General features: G+C 42.7%; 2 protein-coding genes across 2 annotated transcripts; both read left to right on the forward strand.

Annotated features, from left to right (window-relative positions):
• Positions 1-3,070: 3,070 nt before the first annotated feature.
• zgc:92907 (uncharacterized protein LOC436733 homolog) lies at positions 3,071-5,526 on the forward strand. The gene is made up of 4 exons (XM_049029690.1): positions 3,071-3,265; positions 3,510-3,672; positions 4,073-4,211; positions 4,767-5,526. Exons 1-4 carry the CDS (start codon positions 3,185-3,187, stop codon positions 4,876-4,878), a joined length of 495 nt encoding a protein of 164 aa, XP_048885647.1. The 5' UTR covers positions 3,071-3,184; the 3' UTR covers positions 4,879-5,526.
• A 2,542-nt stretch (positions 5,527-8,068) lies between these two features.
• On the forward strand, positions 8,069-14,051 carry LOC125751015 (cytokine receptor common subunit gamma-like). The gene is made up of 8 exons (XM_049029443.1): positions 8,069-8,231; positions 9,556-9,646; positions 10,068-10,240; positions 10,415-10,554; positions 10,647-10,806; positions 11,140-11,236; positions 11,394-11,478; positions 13,448-14,051. Exons 1-8 carry the CDS (start codon positions 8,171-8,173, stop codon positions 13,652-13,654), a joined length of 1,014 nt encoding a protein of 337 aa, XP_048885400.1. The 5' UTR covers positions 8,069-8,170; the 3' UTR covers positions 13,655-14,051.
• The last annotated feature ends 2,960 nt before the right edge of the window (positions 14,052-17,011 follow it).

Consider the following 17,011-nt stretch of genomic DNA (forward strand, 5'->3'; position numbering starts at 1 on the left):
TATGTAGGAGGATTGTTGAATGGGGTCAGTTATGGAATGGACCTTTAACACACTTACAATAAAAAAGTGTACCCTTGGGCTTTAGATGTGATGGGGAGTTATTGTGTGTGTGTGTGTGTGTGTGTGTGTGTGTGTGTGTGTGTGGATGATGTTTAAATTATATTGTGGGGACTAAATGACCCCCACAATGTGATAAAAGCCTGTTATTTTGATGCTGTGGGGATTATTTTTCAGGTCCCTACAAAGATCTGTGAAAGCAATGAAAAAACTAAAATTGCCAAAAGTCTCATATTTAGTTTGGTTACCTATGGTTAAGGTTAGGGCTGGGTAGGGGTTAAGGTCGTCATGTTGGGATTAGAGTTTTCCCCATAGAAATGAATGGAGAGTCCCCACAAAGATATAATTACAAACCTGTGTGTGTGTGTGTGAAATTCACATTGATGACCATTGATACCCGCTCAACAACTGTCCCCATTCAAAAACTCTCCCCAGTCCCCCCCAGTCAGAAGCAGACTAACTTCTCTGGATGCTCTAAGCTGACATTGAGTATTGGCCGCCTAAGGTGGCCATTTGAGCTATTTTTGGAGCTGAAAAATAAATGACAGGGAATCTACAGCATCTAGCGTGACACTCACACCTTCAGACACTCACGCTCATGCAAGAAATCTTACGGCAAATCTATATTGTTCCATTATGAAGTTAGCTATATCAAAATTGTTCGGACACTTTGCGAACCCTACGGAGTTCTTACAAGGCAGTAAAACTCTTACATATATGCAAACTTGTGTGCAGACTTGTCTCGAATTGAAAATCTCACTCCAACGAGTTGACCAAGGTTGACAACCCTACTGATATACTAACAAAAACGCAGGGTGTCAGCTGAGTGCTGTCAGTAAAATTCGCCAGTCTGAGAGAGGGGAGTATCATGCTGGCCAGCTGCTTGGGCAAATTTTAGAAGTTTAACTGCTCCTTCTTCTCTCGTGACCCTAGGCTGCAGCCTATAGGACAACCTATTCCTTACTCCTAAGGTTAGTCCTAAATGTTTGTACATGTTCGATTAACCGTCTTCTCTCCACGTCTGTTTAAAATTTGTCTACCACTCTAGTGGGACCAGGGATGGATTATGGGTTGTGTGGGCCCCTGGGCAAAACGTTTTTTAGCAGGAAGTAGGAACAGTCCATTACCTCTGGGAAGGGGGCAACTTTGTCTAACCTAAAAACTGTCAGTAAAATTGCAAATAACAGACATGTTTCTATAATTACAATTATTGTACATTATAAATTATTATCATATCCACAAATGTAACTTTTGAAAATTCTGTCTTTATGGGCCCCTAGTTTGCTATCTTCCCTTAATTACCTTATGGTAGGTCCCCCTAGTATAAATACGTAAGTTTAATTACTGAGAATATTTGTTTTGGGTCCTGCTGTCATATTGGTTACCCTGAGAAATTTATTATATTGGGGTATCCTTTGTTCAGATTTACATATTCTTTTCTCTCAAAGAATATAGCGTTGTTCCATTTTTTTCATCTCATGAAGGAGTGGTTGAGAGAGATGAGAACTCTCGTCTGAGTCATTAAGAGAGGAAACGCAACTGGGATCAATAACATCTCCCGTCTTTTAGCCACATGCGGAAACGAGTACCAGAAACATTAGGATAGCTCATCTTATAACCTACATCAAGATATTACAAGTGCAGCTAGATTAGGAGTGCTCAGAGTAGACGTGAATTAAATAATAGGAAATATTGGCCAAAGACGCGTTTTTAAAAGGTCTACGCAACAATTATATATCATAAAAACCCTAAAATCCCTGTAAGGAGTCTCCGCAGAAATGTCAAAGCACATCACAGTCCAAGCGCATTATATTTTGAATGAAATGCGTTACGTTTTGCGTACTAACGGGCACTGCTCTTAGTTTAATAACCGACCCGCAGCCGGGATAATGCATTTTTCCATTGCGTGTTTTACCGAAAACAGATGCAAAACTAATGCACGGCTGAAATACCCAAGTGGGCGTCGCGTCGTTCTGCATGTGCTGCTATACGATCGCTTATTAAGCCATGGAGGCGGAAATATCATCGAGGATCTGGTGTTTCTGTCGTGTCATCTGTATGATACGTTCTGGTAATTAACTCGTGATTAACCTTTACTGAAATTACAACTGAACATGTTGCAAGTGAGACTGAATGGGTCTGTTCCAAAGTTGTGTTTGGCGAATAGATAGTTCTATTTTTATTATTTTTGATGTTTAAATGTATAATATGGCAGATCGTTTCTGACAGCTATCAATGAAGTAACTAACAAAATGATTTATGAATCCATATGTTTTTGTTTTATTTTATTCATGTTCTAGATGTTCATTGTTAAGGACAACAAATCCAATCACGAACTGGGCAAATTCCAACCAATCAGCTTTTATTCTAAAATTCTAAATATGATTATTTTGAATACAGGCTTTTTGATGTATTAAATCCAAACATCCCCATCCAACGAGAGAATTATGTAGTCCGTCCTACATCTTAAAACTAGAGCCACAAAATAGATGCAACTAATGCATTATTGGCGTGATTTGAATTGCGCAATGCATCCCATCTCTCCCATCCAGTCCCATTCATTGCTGCCACCAGAGAGCAGCGTTTTCCGTGTTGCGCTTGGATGAAGCGTTTACTGAGCGTATTAAAAGCCAAGTTTACCGCATGATGATATTGCACCGATTTCCTACTCCACGTTCTCTACAGCTGTGACAAACACATGTAGAACACAATTAAGTCCTTGGTTTTAACTCCATGCCATAGTAGAAATAATTAAGACATAGTGACATTTTCATAGGCTCACATCATGAACCTGTAGAATCCAATAGAAAATGGATGGATTTGTTACTACGCTTATATCAGTCACACGCAGCATTCACTGTCTGTTTCTGATTATTTTAAGTAAAACTTCAAATCACTCTTCCGCCTGATACTGATGTACACTACTAGTCAAATCACAAGACACTCGATGTACTTTTACCTCCCGCCCCATAGGTGGCGATACTTCAGTTAAACACTTTTTACTCAAAGAAACAATCCAGAAGAAGAATGCAGCCGGCGACAGCAGCAACTAAAATCAATGAATTTGTACTTCTACACTCTTTATTACAACCATATGCTTTCCATATACTGACAACACACGACTGCTATGAAGACTGTGTTCGTTACTGTGGGGACGACGAGTTTCGATGACCTGATAGCCAGTGTGATTTCGCAGGAGGCTGTTCAGGTACCGCCTGAATAATCCGGCTGCTTGGTCCTGGTCCGATAATACGAGTGTGTTAGTTAAGCTGCTGACAACTATCATCTGATCGGCATGTTGAGAGGTTCTTTAGAATGCTACGCGGCTGTAATGTTATTTTTCAGACTTCCATTTATACTCTAAATACCGTGGAACCTGTGGAGATGTTTAGATTAACGTGACGCATTGCTTTACTCCGATGAAATGCTCCCTTTCTGACGGCCCTCCTAAGGCTTTAGTGGCCCGCGGTTATGAGGAGCTGGTGCTGCAGGTGGGGCGCGGTTCCATTCTGCCCGGTAGAGACAGCTGTCCCGGGCTGACCCTCCAGGCTTTCCGGTTCAAGGACTCCATTGCAGGCGATATTCAGCGGGCGGATTTGGTTATCAGCCATGCAGGTGAGCTCAAGGAAAATAATCATCTTAAATTGCGTATGCAATCAATCAGTCATATTTGCATAGACTCTAACATGTAACAGTTTTTGTATGTGAACGCTTTTGTGTATCAGATATTGGACCACTCTTAGTGTAGTGTAGTGAACATTGGGTTGCAAGATTTGATATTTTTTTCCTGCATAAAATGGTGGCTGCCATATTTTATAGTTTGTGACCTATGCACGTTTTTAGGGTTGTCATGAGAGGAACTGATGATTCATTGTTGTCTCATATATGGCTAATTCAGCAGATGAAAGGGCAACCGAAGTGCTTGTTGCTTTTCGCACATGGGGCATCGTGGTCGATTGTTGACAGGGATTGAACTTTGCTTTAGGTCTGTGTAATGGCTTCCTACTTCTTCCAGGTGCAGGAAGCTGTCTGGAGGCCTTGGGAGCTGGACGCCCCCTTCTTGTGGTGGTCAACGACCGGCTGATGGATAATCACCAGCTGGAGCTGGCCCGCAAGCTGCATGCAGACTCTCATTTGCTATACTGCACCTGCAGGTCAGTGTCCATTAGGGCGGCGCTCAACACACAATGGTGCACACGAACCTAGAGCATCTGCACAGTTTCATCTGAAACTTGAAATTAGTTTCGTCCTTGGGGTAGTTTCTGTTATTTGTTGTACCAGTTAATGGTGTTTTAATGGGGTATTTGCCAAAGTAGCAGTTTGCCTATAAAAGAGGTACTGTTTCCCCAGGCTTATATTACTAAAATCCGTGCTGGATTTGGATGGCCTCTGTGGTTTTGTCATAGTTCAGGTAGTTAACTCTAGATTCCGCAAGTACTTCACATGGCCAGCTTGAGATGTAGATGCACTTCACCTCTCTGCTGTCAGCACTGGCATGTGCATTAAAATGTTCATTCACTTGCCCAGTCAGCTTCAACAAAAAAAATTCTGTTGTGTGACTGAATTCTCTCTGCGGATATTGAATTATGTTGCATGTTGTTTGTTCCTATTTCAGTGTTCTGTGATGCACAAGAACTTTTTTTTATGGAGGAATTAAATTCTTTGGTGTTTGTTATCTAATCTTATCTGTTGGATGTGTGTTTCCCCAGCAACCTAACTCATACTTTAAGGACAATGGATCTTTCTCGACTTACTCCCTTCTGCCTGGGTCAACCAGAGAAGTTTGCCAACTTTATGGATCAGGCACTGGGTCTCCACTGAGCTGATGTGGCTCATGAGTTTCATGTCGGTGGAGCCCACCTACGTGGAAGGAGTGGACCAGCACTTGTGTCAGCTGAACTCACCTCTTTGGACTGTGATTAAACTAAATTTCTCGTTAAAACCAAATAAATGACAACTAGGGTTATTATATTTACCAAAAACTAAAACTAGGACTAAAAAATTTCGTTAACTGAAATATAAACAAAGACAGAATTTTTCAGAAAAATAAAAAGTAAAAAACTACAATTAACAATGTGACAAAAACTGAAATGAAAAAGAAATACCAGCAAAATCAGTTTTGTTTTAATTTTCATTTCATTTTTACCCCCCCCCGCAATAATACAAGGGAACAGTCTAGGGAGGGTAAGATTCACTGATTCGCATTGATGCACAGGTATAAAAGTTCACAATGCAACTGCCCGGATTAAAAAAGTGTGCACCGGATACAAATTAGGCTGACCGTGTGATGCTTGGTTTCTAATATCTTTGCATCAATTTATCAATGTGATTTGTTAATGTAGAATAGTGATTAAATCATCTTGCTTTATTAATCTTGTATTATGTATTAGCGCACAACTGGTGTTATCATTATGCTTCCAGACCACAGGAGGGCGTCTTATTGCAATAAAATTGAGCCATATCTGTTTATATGTTGAAGCATGTTTGGTAATGAGTCGGGTGGAAGTTTATGTGGTTCATCTGTACGATTTTGTTTAAATGTAATATGTTTAGCAGTTTTCAATATTATACATATCTCAACAAGCCGCAGTGCCCACTTTGGTAAACTCAGTTACCGAGGTCTTTCGGTGCAGATAAGTATAGCTAAGGCAGTAACTGGTTAAATATTGCTTGTTATAATTTTCTTGTATTTGTCCAACGTTTTATGGAGCCATGTTTAATTTGTGAGTATTGTAAACAGATGCGCGCAAAAGCAAGATCACTTTTGTGTAAGAGAGGGAGAAGAATCACCAACTGGATCTTCTGTTTTGGGGAAGGGAGGAGCAGTTTCCTATTTTTTCTTTAAGTATTTTTTTTTTTGATTTAGCCATACAAGCTAGTCTTTAGTTTTATTTTGTTGTTGAAGTCATATCACCTTTAGACTGTATTCACCATCACACCTCTCCCATCGCATTGCGCTCCCCGCTGGGTTAGAACACCTAAAATCAGACTGAAAATGCGGTTACTGGTTCTGCGCCACACCTGGGCCAGCACCTCCCTCACCGCACTGGGGTCACGTCACCGACATACCGAAAAACACTGCGCAGGGTGCCACTAAGGGGTGGGGGTCCCGGGCCTGGCCTATCCTGTCCACTGCATTTATCAAGCGGAAAGCAGCACACAGCCAGGGTTACATAAATATTTTAATATATGTAGCCCTATGACTTTATTATTTAGAAATGTGACCAATAATTTCTGAACAAAGATTTAATATTTAGATAGATTTCTCCTTGTCTGGACGCGGGGAAGGTTGAGGCAGGTGGGCGAGGATGAAGGAAGCGGGGTTTTATTGGGAAGACGGGGCAGACAGGAAGGAACAATACACCACATAACATCAATGACGCACCCCCAACCGAGAAAGACGTGGACTGATATACGTAAGACAGGGTGAAATAACAGGGAACAGCTGGGCACAATCGGGGAAGCACATGTGGATGATGAGGGGGCGTGGCACACACGAGGATCGGACGAGCTGGGCGTGACGCCCAGTCTCGGTGGGGTGGAGGCGTGTCCGATGACGTATGGCATCGTATTATGTCGAATCCCACTGCATCGCAGTAAGGGTAATGTTGCAATAATAGTTGCATCATATGTATCTTTGATGTATTGGACCATAGGCAATGCACTGAGATGTGTATCGCATTGCCTCAGAGATAGAGATGCATATCTCTGCTGTAGACTCTCAGCAGAAGGGGCTTGAGAGTGGTACTTGCAAACGGACACTAATTTCAGATGTCACGAAAAGTACTAAGTTGCAGGCAGAAAGCGAGACAGCTGTATATGGGAATACCTGGTAGACAAACGTGAATGTGCGGTGATGAGTGATGGTAACATTTTTGGGATTCAGCTATAAGGCAAAAATCACATTAATTTGAAAGTTCACCCGAGACGCTCTCACAGAGAAGCATGCGGAATGTTCCATAAGTTGAAGGAGCAGGAGGCGGTTAACACGCTCACAGACGGCTGCAAAGCATCAAGAAGGCCCCACAAATACAGCAAACCCTGCCTCTGTGCTTGTACAGGGTGTGCTACAATACAGGAGCGTCACAAGCATCAGCGGGCAATGATCCTTATCTTCATTGTTAATTTTGACTTTTTTTTCAAGGGGACGATTTTTGACATTCAGTCTAATAAGCATGACATTTTGTTAAAAAGGTTTTTTTAAAAAAGGCATTTTACTTTTCCTAGAGGTTGTTTTAAGGCTCTTTTGCTGTGTTGTAAATTGTTAATCCTCAAAATTCTGGTGATTAATGCAGCCCATTTAAGGTTTTTGTTTTTGATTAAACTCTGGGTGCTAATTACCAAGCTCTGCTCTGTGTCTAGCAATGTGAATGATTTGGTGTGCAGGAATAAAACAGTTTTTCCACAATAAAAGACCATTAATAAACAATGGTTTGTGTTTGATGACATGCATTCTATCATCCTAACAATTTCAGCTTCTATAAGTCAAGGCTTTCCTCATAATATCTGAAAAACTAACACTAAAACTAAATTAAGAATTTTTAATAAAATAAAAATTTTAAAAAACTATTTGTTAACTCTTAAAATGAAACTAAACTAAAACTGAAAAATAAACTGAAAAACTAAATAAAAATAAAATCTTTTGAAAAATGAATAATGATTACTCTGATGATTTTTCTTGGGTCTGGGTGGAACATTGTTACAGAACCAGGTAGTTACTGGACCTGTGAGACACTCTACTGTGTTCTAGAAAACCAGTTGCACAAACTCTGTTATGTGAATTTAGAACTACTTAAAGCGTCACATACTGCACTTTTTATACTTGTGTGTTGACTTCATCCTCTTACACGATAAATGGTTATAGGAAAAGAAGCAGTAAACACCCACAGCCATACTTGTTTTTACATTTTTTTTTGTATAATTGCTATGCACTGAAACTCAATGCAGGAAGAAACGATTTGCAATGGCCTTTGCAGCTCAGCGCTAGTGAGGTACTTTTTCGGATGACGCATTTCCTGCATCCTGTAAGTGAGGTGCATGGAGAGCAGAACGCAGCACTAACCCGCATGTGGATGTCATTACGTTATTATTGCTACTCGGGCAGATAACCCTAATGATGTTTCTTTTCCTCCTCTTGTTATCCTGCCTGGGACGTGGCTCGGCCTTCATTCCAGGTACGTTCGTTTCATCAGTACGGCTGTTTTGTCTTTGCTCTTAGACAGCTTGTTCCTATCGGCAAGCGAGCAGAACTTTCCTCAAACACACAATTTGACTTTCCGAGGTTCAGCGCTCATCCTGATGAAGCTCACAGCTGAAACACCTCGTTCCGAGTGTGTTTGGTTATGTAAAAGTCTTTCCTAATAGAAGACATATTAACGCCAACCATCGCACTGCTGTGATCTGCTAGTGATGTTTCAGTGGCCATTAGAGCAAACTTTCTGTTTTTGAGCTGCGGTTTGTACTCATACATGGTTCATTTCGTACCTCAAAGGACCGCTTCCTGTCAACCGCCAAGCTAAAATCAGCCGAGCATTAGTGCCTGGTTCTCATATCTTGGTATTCCTTAGCCGGATTTCTGCATCGGTTTTGTTTTTATTGAATGACGTTTGATGAATGTCATGGTGCTTAATAAGTATGGTAAAATATTTTTTATAACTTAAGGATCAGGTAGCCATTAAGAGTTTTTCAGTATCCTATAGATATGCTGAAGAAATCTACAAATGTTACCCGTAGAATTCTATATGCTGAACTTTGATACAGTTTCCTTGCTGAAGGGGTTGAGTGTTCTCAATCGTTTTTTATATATATACACATAACTGGCATTTTAGCCCTTCAGTGTGTTTGAGTGTTCAAGTCTCAATGCCAAACACAGAACGACGGTGCTGGGGGAATTTCCGTAAGTTTAGTGTCTGGCGGTAACCTGATGTCTAAAGCCGTGGGTGTCAACACAAAGTCTGTAATGGGAAGAGTGGTTTGTGTGTGACAGTTGTCTTCCAGTAATACTGAGCGGTGCCAGTCAATCCATGTAGAGCTGGTGGTGAAGCTCACCCATGGCATGAACTTCGACCAGCGCTGATACTAAATCACTTCTAGTTTGCAATTTGAATTCTGTCACTGTGGCAGCACATGACAAGTGGTTCTTTGTGCTTAGACGGCCCACACCCATGGGCCCCCAGCCCTCATCTGCCGTTTGTCTGATAGCAGCCACAGAAAAAGTAATGGTGAGGAGTTTGTAAAGATGTAGTAGTCAGTGGGCTCTTTTAGGATAGGAGCATTAAAGTATTTATTTTATGGTTTGTTTGTTTGTGGGTTTGTTTGTTTGTTTGTGTGTTTGTTTGTGGGTTTGTTTGTTTGTTTGTTTGTTTGTTTGTGGGTTGACCAGTAGGGATTCTGCTCTACATTCCAGTCTATCCGCCGTAAGAAGTGGTGGAAATTAGCTTTGCTTGCATAGATATTTGAGAATATTTGCCAGAGACTGACCATTGCTGATCTGTGCAGACGTGAGCTGTCTCATCATCAACCTCCAGCACACAGACTGCACGTGGGACCCTGGAAGCAACCCAGAGCTCAATCTCACCTTCCAGAGCAGGTGACCTCTGAAATCTGGAAATTCAAGATTCTTTATTCGTCACATACATAGTTATACAAGTACAAGATGTAGTGAAATGTACTTTGAACAACCCTTAGACTGTGCAAATCAGATATAGAATTAAGAATGAAGTCAAAAAGTTAAAGAAATCTCACAAAAAGCCATGACAATGACTATAACAAAGTCTCAGGTCTGGCTTATAATATGGGCCAGAAGAACTAGGCCAAATATTTTTTATATAATTTAAATGTGAAAAAAGTGAAAGGCTTATAGCCTTATTTATATATAATATAGTTTGCTGTTTGTGTCAGTGTGTGTTTATGTACATGTATTTTTCTGTGCATGACTATCTGACAGCTGAGAGAATTTGATTTTAAAAGCCAAAGAACCACTGTTCTCAATGGAGTGTTGTACCTTGCAGGCTGGGTTCCGGATGGCCCTTCCATGACTGCCCCCAGTACCTGCATCAGGGGGGTTACAACGTGGGCTGCAGACTGCCATATGAAAGAGCCGATAGGTTTTCTCCACTGCACACCAGACTGTCTGATGACAACAATGTCACAAAGGAACAGACCATTGAAATGAAAGAGCGGGGTAAAGTTGGACCCCATCGTCCCTTTTATCTGCCACCGATTTCTCCCAATTTGATGTACTTCCATAACCCTGATGTTGTAGTCTCTCTGCCCCCCCCCCCATACCCCTCTTACATCACCTTCACTGCCCCTCTGCCTCACTGACTGCTCAGTCTCTGTGTTCCTCTCTCTCTAGTGAAACTCAACCCACCGCTTAACCTCTCTATGGTGGTGAACAGTACAAACCTGGAGCTCTGGTTATACTGGAACACCAGCACAAAAAGCACCTGTACGGAGAGTGAAGTGCGCTACAGGAAGGAGGGCGATCAGTGGCATGTAAGAACCAGCAGGGCTCCAGCACAAGGGGAGCAACCATGGCTGATATATCAAACATCATTTATGGTTTTTGCTTCTCCTTCTCCTCTCAGTCTGTTTCCACTTCGATGTCGGCTACATCGTACAGCTTGCCTCAGATTTCCCTGAAGCATCGGTATGAGCTCCAAGTGAGGATCCGGGTACCAAATGCTTGTGGCCAGTCCATGTTCTGGAGCGACTGGAGTGTACCGATGTTCTGGGGCAACACAACAGGTACAGCAGCGGTGCAGACGCAGGCAGCAGACCATTCTTTACCGTGGAGATGCTGTATTTACTGATCTCAGGGACAGGCTTCGCTGTCAGTTATATCGCCTGGATTTTAACATCTTTATACAGTAAAGGTTGTTCAAAAGCTTTTTCAGCAGTCAGCTTCTGGGCTGTGAATACTCCAGCACTGACACCGTTACAAACCCTGTTCCTTGAGGGAGTCTGTGGTGCATCATCTCTTTCCAGCATAGATATCAAGCAGATCCTCGTTGGAATTGGGAAGGAGAATCATTGACATGTTTTTCATTCTATTTGCCTCCCCCAACCTCACTTTCACAGTCACCACCCCCGTCCCCTGGAAGGCTGTCTACTCATTCATAGCTGTAGTGGTTCTGGGCATCTTGATGGTGCTGATCTACATTACACAAGGAGAAAGGTGGGTTATTCAGGAACAGGCAGATGCGTGCACACGCACATGTGCTGTGAGTGTGTGTTTGCAGTTTTTGATGGAACTAAATAGAAAGATGATAGTCAATCACAATTGAGTCTGTTCGCCAACCCACCTAAGCTGATGTTTCACCTCTGTTCCCCAGAATTAGAATTATCTTTGTTCCTGTTGTTCCCAACCCTGGCAAGAACTTGGAGGACCTCTTCAAAACCTGCAATGGAAACGTTGAGGTAGCTATCTTGTTCAGGGCTTTCTCTACCACCATGTGACTCTCTCTGGTACATCTCTGGTTGGCATGGTGCTTCACTGGATAGCACTGATGCCTCCTATCTCCAGGGTTGGTGGTCTGAATGCCGACTAAGATGAGCTGTTTTTTGACATAGTACAAAAAAATCATGATGCAATTTTACCTCCTATAGAATTAGCCCTGTTTACTGCAGTTAGGATAATATTTCAGCATTGGGGCTGCAAACAGAGGCCAAACTGCAGGAAAATATTACTGCAGGAAATTATGAGTCTCCTGTCTTACAGTCTGCATATCTGCATATCTTGCGTACTTCAGAGTACGCAAGAAATCATTGGGGGTGACACATGTTATAAGATCTTCAACCAAAATTGTATGTAAGTGAATGAATTACCACATATCTCTTAATGTCTAACTTGCTTGACAGGTTCTTCATATCAAATGCCATCTATTGGGTTTGGGAACTATTTACTAATCATGTTTTCCAACCGGGGGCGGCATGGTGGTGCAGTGGTTAGTACTGTTGCCTCACACCTCTGGGACCCGGGTTCGAGTCTCCGCCTGGGTCACATGTGTGTGGAGTTTGCATGTTCTCCCCATGTCATCGTGGGGTTTCCTCCAGGTACTCTGGTTTCCCTCCACAGTCCAAAAACATGCTGAGGCTAATTGGACTTGCTAAATTGGCCATAGATGTGCATGTGTGAGTGAATGGTGTGTGAGTGTGCCCTGCGATGGGATAGGCTCCGGACCCTCCGCGACCCAGTAGGTTAAGCGGTTTGGAAAATGGATGGATGGATGGATGGATGGATGGATGGATGTTTTCTATCCCACATTCCATCCCATATCCTGTTTGGTGCCCACTGTCATGAAAATCACGAACATCCACTTCAGAGTACGCAAGAAATCATTGTAGATCCCACACTGGTGTCGAGTGCTGTTCCAGTTTCTGATTTCCTGGTTGATTTTGCATGTTGTGCTGGAAGGGTTTCTTGGCAGTGCAGCCTCACCTAGAAAAGGTTCCCCGTTGTCCACTGCTTTTCCCATTTTTGGAACCCAAAGCTTTACCAGAATCTTAGACATGGAGAAGCTTCATTTGACTGAGGCATAATGTGACTTGAATGCTGTAAACTTCATTCTAATGGCAAGAATTATGAAAGTGAATTATATTGAGCATGGCTAGCCTAATTGTTCATTACAGTAATATGTAAGCGTAAAATGTGCAACGATGCTGGAAGACAGGGACCAAATAGTGTGGCTGCTATAAGGAGATACTTTAATAGGAAGTAATATGCAGACAGGATTGAAAGATTCAGTTACTGTGTGGCTGAATATTACAACAGCTAAGGCACCTGATCTAAGTGATATTTTTTGTGGTATGATTGTTGGTGCCAGATGTAGCGGCTCTAGTCAACTGTCTACATTCCAGTCAATACTTATCTAGAATTTGTAGACAATGATGCATCACAGTGCACAGTCCAATTAGAGGCAGTTTTGAGTTCAGAGAAACTGTGTTTTGATTGGTTACTTATGGTTACATCTGCATCGGGGTTGGGGTTGTCATTGCTGGGATTTAGGTTTTTCCCATAGAAATGAATGGACGGTCCCCATAAAGATATGAATATTAACATATGTATGTGTGTGTGCGTGCGTGTGTGTATATTACACACACATTCATACACATAAATGGGCAATCCCCGGGTTAAACTCATACTTACGAACAGATTGCCATATAACCTATTACAGTATATAAAAAATTTGAGTTTAATACAGTAATAACGAACGCACGCACTAGTTTGTCAGGCTTGTGAAGACTGTATAATAATTGTTATTGTTATGTATTGTATTATTATTGTTTTGCATTTCTGTGGCATAAATCCCCTTGATAGTCTTAAAATCAAATACCTGCACTGTTCAGCCTTGTCCTGACTCCGACTGCCCATCTACACCCCTCACAGGAGTGGCTGCACATCTCCAAGGAGTTTAAGGAAGGTTTCCAGCCTAACTACTCTGAGCCTGCCTGTCTTGTGCGTGAGTGCCCCGCCTACTCGGAGGCTACTGGCTGGGTCTCTGTTCGGACCGACCAATCAGAGCGTCCTTCGATGGTGCCCTCTCTGTCAGTGTCACCCCCTGTTCCTGAAAATGTACCGCCAGGCCTAGTTTAAAGGATGTTCTCAGCTTTCCTCCATCTGGCAACACATTTTATTACTTCTTATGTTGCTCTCTTTGCCAGCTCCCGGTACATGTATGATCCACTAGCTAAAGACTATGGTGTGTATTTTAACGCTGGGCAGAGTGACTTTGTTGACATTTTGTGTTCAAATGATATAAAACAAGCGTTTTCCTGTGCAATGCCTTATCCTCACCTGCACGCTTGCTCTTTTTTACAAACGTGTGTTCCTGTATATTACAGGCCTGCAGTGCATAAAGACATCAAACACCATTTAGAATAATCACTGCATGCTTTACTGATAAAGTTTACTGGAAATGTTCACTGGAAATTTGCGATGTTCGATGCTCGTAATTATTTTTCACTGCAATAAATATTTCCTTTCGATTGTTCTTGCCGTTTGTTTTATTTCATAAGAATACATGACCAAAAATGAGATTTGAAGAAAATATGCTCTTCAGAATAAAGTGGGGAATGAGGTGTCATGAGTGGCGGGGAATGATGCTATCTCTGTGTATTTCCGGAGATCAGATTACCAAGAAAACTGGTGCGATAGCAAAGGTCTCCTCAGAAATTAAAAAAAAAATTGTATGCAGAGAAATGTGTTTCAGCGAATGGATGCTATGCGTAGGTGACAGGAAGCCACAATGTTTGAAAAAGCACTAGGGAACTGACCCAGCCAACAATAAAGCAGGCTGCTGCCCATTAAATTCACATCAGTTTGGTGTCTTTTCTAAGATCATAGGAACCACATAAGTTAAATGCTCTCGTTGTTGACAGAAGTAGTTACCTGGAAGGAGAGTCCTGTGACCCATTTTCCTGTGGGTGAAATGAGTAATGATTAACAATAGCTGTTCTAAATTGTCAAACGCTTATTTGTTTTTCTCCATATAAAGCACATTTTATTAAAAAAGAAATTTTATGCTCTTAGGATCTGGGAGGGAACAAAAACGTGGACTGTCTAGGGGTCCCCAAGGACTGGGATGGGCAACACTGACGCCTCACATCTCCAGGGCTGAGGATTCACATTGGAGTTGCTATGGTTTCCCCATGTGACGCAGCTTTACTCTGTTGTCCTAAGATGTTTGGGTATATTAACTGGCATCTCTAAATTTCCCATAGTGTGTGAGTGCATGTGTGATTTTGCCTAGGCAAGTGGGACTAGCATCCCACCCAGTGTGTACCCCTGCCCTATACCCTGCACTGCCTGGGAAAGGGTGAAGACCTCCCCCTGACCCAGTGTGTACCCCTGCCCTATACCCTGCACTGCCTGGGAAAGGGTGAAAACCTCCCCCTGACCCAGTGTGTACCCCTGCCCTATACCCTGCACTGCCTGGGAAAGGGTGAAAACTTCCCCCTGACCCAGTGTGTACCCCTGCCCTATACCCTACACTGCCTGGGAAAGGGTGCAGACCTCCCCATGACCCAGTGTGGAATACGTAGCTTGCAGATGGAGGGTTGGGTAAATGTAACATCCCAAATGCATGAATATCTAATTAGAGAGAACCACACGGGTTTGATTTGAAGAAATACATGGACAAATGGCTGTCTTGCGTACCAGTGTAGTCCAACCCATCTGTGAGGGATACAAAACTGGGCAATGGTTGCCATTATGAACAAATCTACCAATCAGACAACTTCAAAATGTTTCTTAGTGTTTCTGTACATCTTCAGCTGGAAATGTGTCAAGTACTTAACACTGCCATCTGCTGGGTAAAGAATGTTCCACACTTGATGAAATAACACCTCAAAACAAGTGGTATGGCGCCGTCCAACAGGCTGAAAAAAATATAATAGATTTTTGTAATTTGCATGCAGGCTGCTGTTTTGACTCCTCGGTTCTCAGTGTTGTTGCCACACAGTGGAAAATAAGTTTGCTAAACTTTACACCATGACTGAGAGCAGACCGGATGGGTGTCTATATCTAACACTATACTTCCTTGCTAAAGAATTGGGTTATCTTGGGTGTCTTTAGAGAATTTTTATTTGTGTTAAACAGGGCAGTAAGATTGTGGTCTTATTTTCTTTTCTTTTTTTCTTTCTTCATCCTTCCTGGATGGAGTGGTGGTTCTGAGGCTTGGGATCTGTGCTAGTAATTTGAAGGTTGTTGATTCAAATCTCATCCTTCGGTCATTTTACTCCATTGGGCCCTTGGAGGCCTTTAACCTGCGATTGTTTCATCCTGGGTATGATGTTAATCTATATCCAGCCCTATAAGGAGGTCCTTCAACTTACAGGGAATGACTTGGGAATTGGTGGTAGGATTGACACTCCATCCACTGGAAAAAAATCTCACTCTGGTCCATTTGGTCTAGTGTAGTGTCGAGGTTTCACTCATCACATGGCTGCACTCAGGTTCTCATCCCTAAGGTGCTTTGTCATGTGGTGGGTGTGGCAGCGCACTGTAACAAGCTGTAAAATATTCCATCCATCCATCCATCATCTACCGCTGAATCCGGAGTCGGGTCGCGGGGGCAGCAGTCTCAGCAGGGAGACCCAGACTTCCCTCTCCCCGGCCACTTCATCCAGCTCCTCTGGGGGGACCCCGAGGCGTTCCCAGGCCAGCCGTGAGACATAGTCGTGAGACATGTCCTCCCAGTGGGACATGCCCGGAACACCTCACCAGGGAGGCGTCCAGGAGGCATCCTAATCAGATGCCCGAGCCACCTCATCTGGCTCCTCTCGATGCGGAGGAGCAGCGGCTCTACTCTGAGTCCCTCCCGAATGACTGAGCTCCTCACCCTATCTGTAAGGGAGAGCCCAGCCACCCTGCGGAGGAAACTCATTTAGGAGACCTAAATACACCAGCTAATGTAATGTGGTGAGATGTCAGAGGTGCCCACATAGGGTGTGAGATGTTTTTCGCTTTTTCGAGGCGTATGTGTTGGTGCAGAGAGGTCAGTAAAAGCCACACGCTGCTTGAGTCTGGATTGGAGTGCGCAGCTTCAGTTTCAGATCTGCGTGAGCTGTGTGACAACTGAAGCCCTCTAAAGCTGCTCTTGCAGTCCCAGTGGCAGAAGCTTTTGTGGATATGCGTATAAGTATTACTGTAATGGGCTACTAAGATTTTATTCAGTTCAATAATATGAATATTCTTATTGCCGCTTGAGTGTTAAATCACTAGCATTTATCTATGGAAGGATATAATGACTGTGCATGTGTCTCTCACAGCTCCATCCCCAAGGAAGACCACAAGGCCATTAGAGGAGACATACCCAGCCGGGACCCACCCTTAAGATTCAGCAGGTTCTGCAGGTCAGTTTGAGCATTCCCTTGTCTGTCACAACTCCAGCTGTAAAGGGTTACGCTCACACAGAAATTTTGGATGCCATGTAAGAGGAGACTGTGTCCG

Source organism: Brienomyrus brachyistius, chromosome 10 (genome assembly GCF_023856365.1).
Source record: "Brienomyrus brachyistius isolate T26 chromosome 10, BBRACH_0.4, whole genome shotgun sequence".
NCBI lineage: Eukaryota > Metazoa > Chordata > Actinopteri > Osteoglossiformes > Mormyridae > Brienomyrus > Brienomyrus brachyistius.

What these genes read in the sequence shown, in the direction of transcription:
- zgc:92907 (XM_049029690.1), top strand. Translation starts at nt 3,185, where the DNA reads ATGAAGACTGTGTTCGTTACTGTGGGGACGACGAGTTTCGATGACCTG. An exon ending in TTTCGCAGGAGGCTGTTCAG is followed by an intron (nt 3,266 to 3,509) that starts GTACCGCCTGAA and finishes GGCCCTCCTAAG; the next exon opens with GCTTTAGTGGCCCGCGGTTA. An exon ending in TTTGGTTATCAGCCATGCAG is followed by an intron (nt 3,673 to 4,072) that starts GTGAGCTCAAGG and finishes TACTTCTTCCAG; the next exon opens with GTGCAGGAAGCTGTCTGGAG.
- LOC125751015 (XM_049029443.1), top strand. Translation starts at nt 8,171, where the DNA reads ATGATGTTTCTTTTCCTCCTCTTGTTATCCTGCCTGGGACGTGGCTCG. An exon ending in TGGCTCGGCCTTCATTCCAG is followed by an intron (nt 8,232 to 9,555) that starts GTACGTTCGTTT and finishes TGATCTGTGCAG; the next exon opens with ACGTGAGCTGTCTCATCATC. An exon ending in CCTGCAATGGAAACGTTGAG is followed by an intron (nt 11,479 to 13,447) that starts GTAGCTATCTTG and finishes CACCCCTCACAG; the next exon opens with GAGTGGCTGCACATCTCCAA.